General features: G+C 38.0%; 1 protein-coding gene across 1 annotated transcript; it reads right to left on the bottom strand.

The window, feature by feature from the left end:
• Window positions 1-2,056: 2,056 nt before the first annotated feature.
• On the bottom strand, window positions 2,057-3,530 carry LOC143847101 (transcription factor bHLH162-like). Its single transcript, XM_077355785.1, has 3 exons — window positions 3,298-3,530; window positions 2,492-2,824; window positions 2,057-2,397 (listed from the first exon to the last, which is right to left on the bottom strand). The coding sequence occupies exons 1-3, from the start codon at window positions 3,415-3,417 to the stop codon at window positions 2,329-2,331; spliced, it is 522 nt and encodes a 173-aa protein (XP_077211900.1). The 5' UTR covers window positions 3,418-3,530; the 3' UTR covers window positions 2,057-2,328.
• Between the last annotated feature and the right edge of the window lie 1,349 nt (window positions 3,531-4,879).

Raw genomic sequence — 4,879 nt, 5'->3', positions numbered from 1 at the left:
TTTAGTATAGATCTAGTTATTGTGTATTTCCTGAAAATTTGCGTTAATGGGTATGTGAAGTGATTGCTCTTCATTGATTCTGTGCTTGCTTTTGAGTTGTTCTGTATTTCAAAGGGTGTTGAGGACATAACTTTGACCCTTTATTCTATCTTATCTTTCACTGGGGGAATATTGAGGTTCTAAAGTTACTGTTTTACATCCTTTATAAAACTCTCCCACCTCCACCTTTTTCCTCGAAAATCTCTCCAACGTTAATGCAATTGTGTCTTATTCTAGCATTGTACATATGGTGAAAAGCTGCTGTCCTTTTTGTCTCCTTGTTCGAGCCATTTTTCCCTTGATTTCTCCATCTAACCAGTTTCCACCTATTTGAGTACGTACAAGAAGTCATATTTTAGTGTCAGCATCTGCTTTCTCCACTTCAATGATTTCCACTTGGAAGTGAATTGGAGTAGTTTAAACCCGTCAATTTGAATACTGGTATACCATTTTAGCAACAGGTTATGACCCTTGCCGATGTTTGTATTTCTTATAGTGGTAGTTACTACGGGGATAGAAAAAATTCCAAATTTGGTGTCTGATGTTGTAAATTAGGTGTCTGATGTTTGTATTTCTTATGTTGTAGATAAAGTCCGAGTTGTTGGAGATCCTATGATCTCAACTATTTTTTTTTAAATGGTGAAATTTTAGTAGAAAAAAAAAACCCCTCGACCGAGACAGTTATGGGAATAAGAAGAACAAGACAAAAAGCAACTAGACAAGAACAAAAGAGCTCATGGAGGCCAGTAAAAAGTGGAATATTTCTAGCGCTGCTCTTGACACTCCAGCTCTAGCTAGCCAGTCCGCCTCTCCATTTGCTGATCTCTTGACATGATCTGGACAACTATTTCCGCTAACAATAATTTAGGTATCTTGATAGCTACCACTAGGTAGTACAAGTGATAGGATATAACCATGGAATTTCAACCACATTTGGATTTTTCAATAATTTAAATATTTTTTTTAAAAGACAGTTGAAAATGCCGTAAAGACGAATGTATGACCGCCGGTAAAAAGCCCAATATACCCCTACCAAATTAGATTATTATGTAATTCACTAGTATTAAGCATTTAGATCTCTTTGGCCTAGTGTTTGCCATTTTAGAGAAGTGCATAGGAAGTTAGTTTGCCATTTTAGAGTTTTCGAAGCTGGTCTATCGCATGTCAGCCCAGCAACAGTGAATGAAGATAACAGTTGCGAAATGCCTTTAGGGATGGACCCTAGAAAGGAATGCATGTATGAGAAATAAAACCATATTATTAAACTTAGGTAGATGATATGTTCACGCCCCCAACCCTGCCCTTTTAACTTGATTTGACGTGAGAAATGAATGTACAATAATTGAGAGACACAATGTGTAATTGAGAGACAGTGTCATTGGAGAGTCCCATCTCCTTGCTGCCCATTAGGGGTGTAAATGAGCCGAGCCGAGCTTGGCCAGGCTCGGCTCGGCTCGTTAAGCTCAAAAGCTCGGGCTCGAACCAGGTTCGGGCTCGGCTCGGCTCGGTCAGGCGAGCCTGCCTTACCGAGCTCGGATTATATTATGTTCACACCCCTCATCTTCCCCGGACAGCCCTACTAGTGTAATTTGACTACTTTTTTTACACTATGGGGGGTGGTCCTAGTAACAAATGGGGTTCCAAAAATGAAGTGACATATTTTGCCCCAGCCTTTCACTCCCTGGACAATCCTTTTAATGTGTGTGTGTGTGTATATATATATATATATATTAAATTCTTAACGAGCCTTAACGAGCCGAGCCGAGCAAAGCAAGGAAAATTGAACATTTACTACAATACTTTTTACCATACACACACCCTCCCTCTCCCTCTCTCTCTCTCTCTCTCTCTCTCTCTCTCTCTCTCTCTCTCTCTCATGGAGGGAGTGTCATTAGCAAAGGACTCTGGATTTCATCACTTTTTACTAAATTTACTACTGTGGTTTCTACTACTACTACTCTCTCTCTCTCTCTCTTGCAAACCCATTTTACGAGAAAGAGGAACAAAGAGGGTTTGTGTATATATTTTCATTATTGCACTCCATTACAGATAAATTTACTACTTTACTTTTTACTACAATACTCTCTCTCTCCCGGCCAAAAAAAAAAACAGCTTACAAGAAAGAAGAACAAAGACGGCTAGTTTAATTTGTGGATATATTTCCATTATTGGATCCATTACAGATAGTCTCCTTTGAATTTATAGCAAAACAGCCCTATTTCACACACACCCTTTTCATTCTTCTGTTATAACCAGTTATATAAAGTGACAAACATCCTTTTGGGAATTTCAATGGACCAACTCCTTCAGTCTCTCATATACCCTTGCAATCTCAAAACCAACTCTAGAGCTAGTAACCTGTAAAAAATCAGAGAAAATCAGTCTCATTACTATTAAAAAAACATATTTAACAAATCCCAAACAAACAAAGATGAAGTAAACTAGTCATTACCCGAGAATGAATTATGTGGAAAACCTTATCACCCACATTAGAGAAATTGGCATTCACAACATTTGCTCCTTCTTCCTCAAGGACACCGATAATATCAGATAACATAAATCTCTTATGCAACCCAGTAATCAAAACAACTTCCAGACTAGAACCTAAGTCTTTGACTTCAATCACAGGCAGCCTTAAGCTTGTCATCATTCGACCACGAAAATTTTCACTAATTCCTTCAATATTTAGCTTCATTTTCTTCTCCTTCAGTTCTTCTATTCTCTCTCGCAATTTTTTTATATAAACGGTGGCTTGCTCCAACTGATCTTGTTGAGATAGTGCCTTCTGTAACACAAGACAAAATAAAAAAGTAAACATAAAAATCAGTTCTTATGTCATGAAATCTTTATTGACTTCACCATGATTCCTCATATGTGAAGGCGATACTTGTCTTAAGGAGAGTGAATTCAGATTCGTGCCTCGACTCATTCGGTTCCTTTTGTATTTTCTACAGATTTATTAGCTAGTGCAACTACATCAGATTCATTAGTATAATCCGAAATCACACAATTTCCTTCAACAATCGTAACATAGAGCATAGAACGTACACAACACCACATTAAAAAAAATACAAGGTCGATTATTAGAATTTGCAACACATGTAAAACCTGAAAAATAATCACAAAACCAATGATAATTTAGGACCTATAAAGGTTAATTAAGCAGAATTTCGGACATAATTACGACTGGGTATTGCAATACAAGTTGAAATGAGCTAACATTAGTATCCATTTTTTTTAGAAGAAAGATTTACGTACCATTGAGTGGCGATTTGGGATGAGATTTACAAGCTTGAAGCAAAGGCTCTTCATGTGTATTCTCCTGTTTTTCTCCACCGTCTTGCGTTCTAGTCTTGCTGAAGATTGGCTACTCTTCATCTTTCTCTCCTTTAGAGGAAAGGAACAAAGATGGTAGAGAAAGAGAGAAGAGTGGTGTCTCTCTTGGATTGGGAATATGTGTGTGTGTGTTTTTCTTCTATTTTTGTTTTGTCTTTTTTCTTGTTCTTGTATGGTCTAATTTAAAGAGAGACAAAGGACGAAAGAGAGGTATAAAGGGAAATGGAAAATTCTCTCGCTTTTACTTCTGTGAGCCACCCCCTCTTGTGGTTCTAAAAGCCGGTAATCATAATTCGTACATACACTAGATGGGGCTGACCTAGGGAAGAAAGGAGGTGAATATATGATGGGTGGGGCCCACGTGATTAGTTTTATGTGCCACTGAGGTATAAAGGCGGCTTCGTTGGCTGACTGACTTTGCTCCGTAAACGTGGTGTAAGTGTCACCGGCCAAAAATTAGGATGAATTTTTTAATTTTGGCACAGTTATTATGGATTTGCTAGGGACCATCGCTGAAGGCATTTTCGTGGCCCGTCCGTTGCATGAGAGAGCAGCCACACAGGCTCACTTTTCAATGGATTTTGTCTTTGGCTCACTTTCTAATAGATATTGTCTTATTCATGACGTGTCTGCTCTCTTATGCAGCAGACGGCCAACGAAATGCCTCCTGCAACGGTCGCTAGCAAATCCTTATGGATGTCAATGGACCCAAATGGTCTTTTACGGGTGCAAAGGATCCGAGTATTAATGCAAAAGATTTGGACACAGTCAGAAATATTTGTCTAATTTCTTGGCCAAGGCGCAGGCTGTGCAGCTAGCTAGGGATATTTTAATTTTTTTTTCTCACGAATTTCGGGTTTATAGTTAGTGGACAAAACAGAAAAAAATAAAATATTAAAAAAATATTAATATATAGATTTAAGAAAAAACCTTAAGTATCTGTTTTCTGAAATTGAATGATGGAGATCTAATTCGATCCAAATTCTTCTCTGAAAACTTCGACGTCCCACTCTTTCAGAAAAAGGATAAAATGCAGCCCTGCATCTGGCAAAAACCTGATCCTGGATGGTCAAAATTGAATTCCGATGCGTCTCTCACTGTAGACACCTTCATTTTGCTACACTTTAACCAACAATAACCTAATATATTGATCCGTGAAATTTCACTGGTAAAATATGCATCCTCACATTCCCTGAAAATCAAAATGATAAAGAGATGTACCTGGTAAGATGATTAGACCCGAAAAATTGAAAAAATGCCCTGATTCGTGACTTTAGAGTGTTAAATCCATGTAAGAGTCCCTCTATCACGGATTTATATGTTTTAGGACATTAATATCTCGATCTGACTTTACGGATCATCAATCGGGACAAAATAAGCTAGGGTCACTTCACAGCCCGAACCCTGATTCCATTCTGAGACCCGATTTTCGTAAATCGTCAGATCGAGGGCTGATTTTTAACCTGTGTGTCTTTCTTTGCCAAGAATTTGTGATCTTATCAAT

The sequence above is a fragment of the Tasmannia lanceolata genome, unplaced genomic scaffold (assembly GCF_043159265.1).
Source record: "Tasmannia lanceolata isolate RefF3 unplaced genomic scaffold, GAP_Taslan_0.1 ptg000015l, whole genome shotgun sequence".
NCBI lineage: Eukaryota > Viridiplantae > Streptophyta > Magnoliopsida > Canellales > Winteraceae > Tasmannia > Tasmannia lanceolata.
This window is presented reverse-complemented; position numbering and strand designations above follow the sequence as displayed.

Coding starts and splice junctions, on each gene's coding strand:
- LOC143847101 (XM_077355785.1), bottom strand. CDS start 3,417: ATGAAGAGTAGCCAATCTTCAGCAAGACTAGAACGCAAGACGGTGGAG. Junction 2,825..3,297: donor TCCCAAATCGCCACTCAATG/GTACGTAAATCT, acceptor CTTGTGTTACAG/AAGGCACTATCTCAACAAGA. Junction 2,398..2,491: donor TCCACATAATTCATTCTCGG/GTAATGACTAGT, acceptor GATTTTTTACAG/GTTACTAGCTCTAGAGTTGG.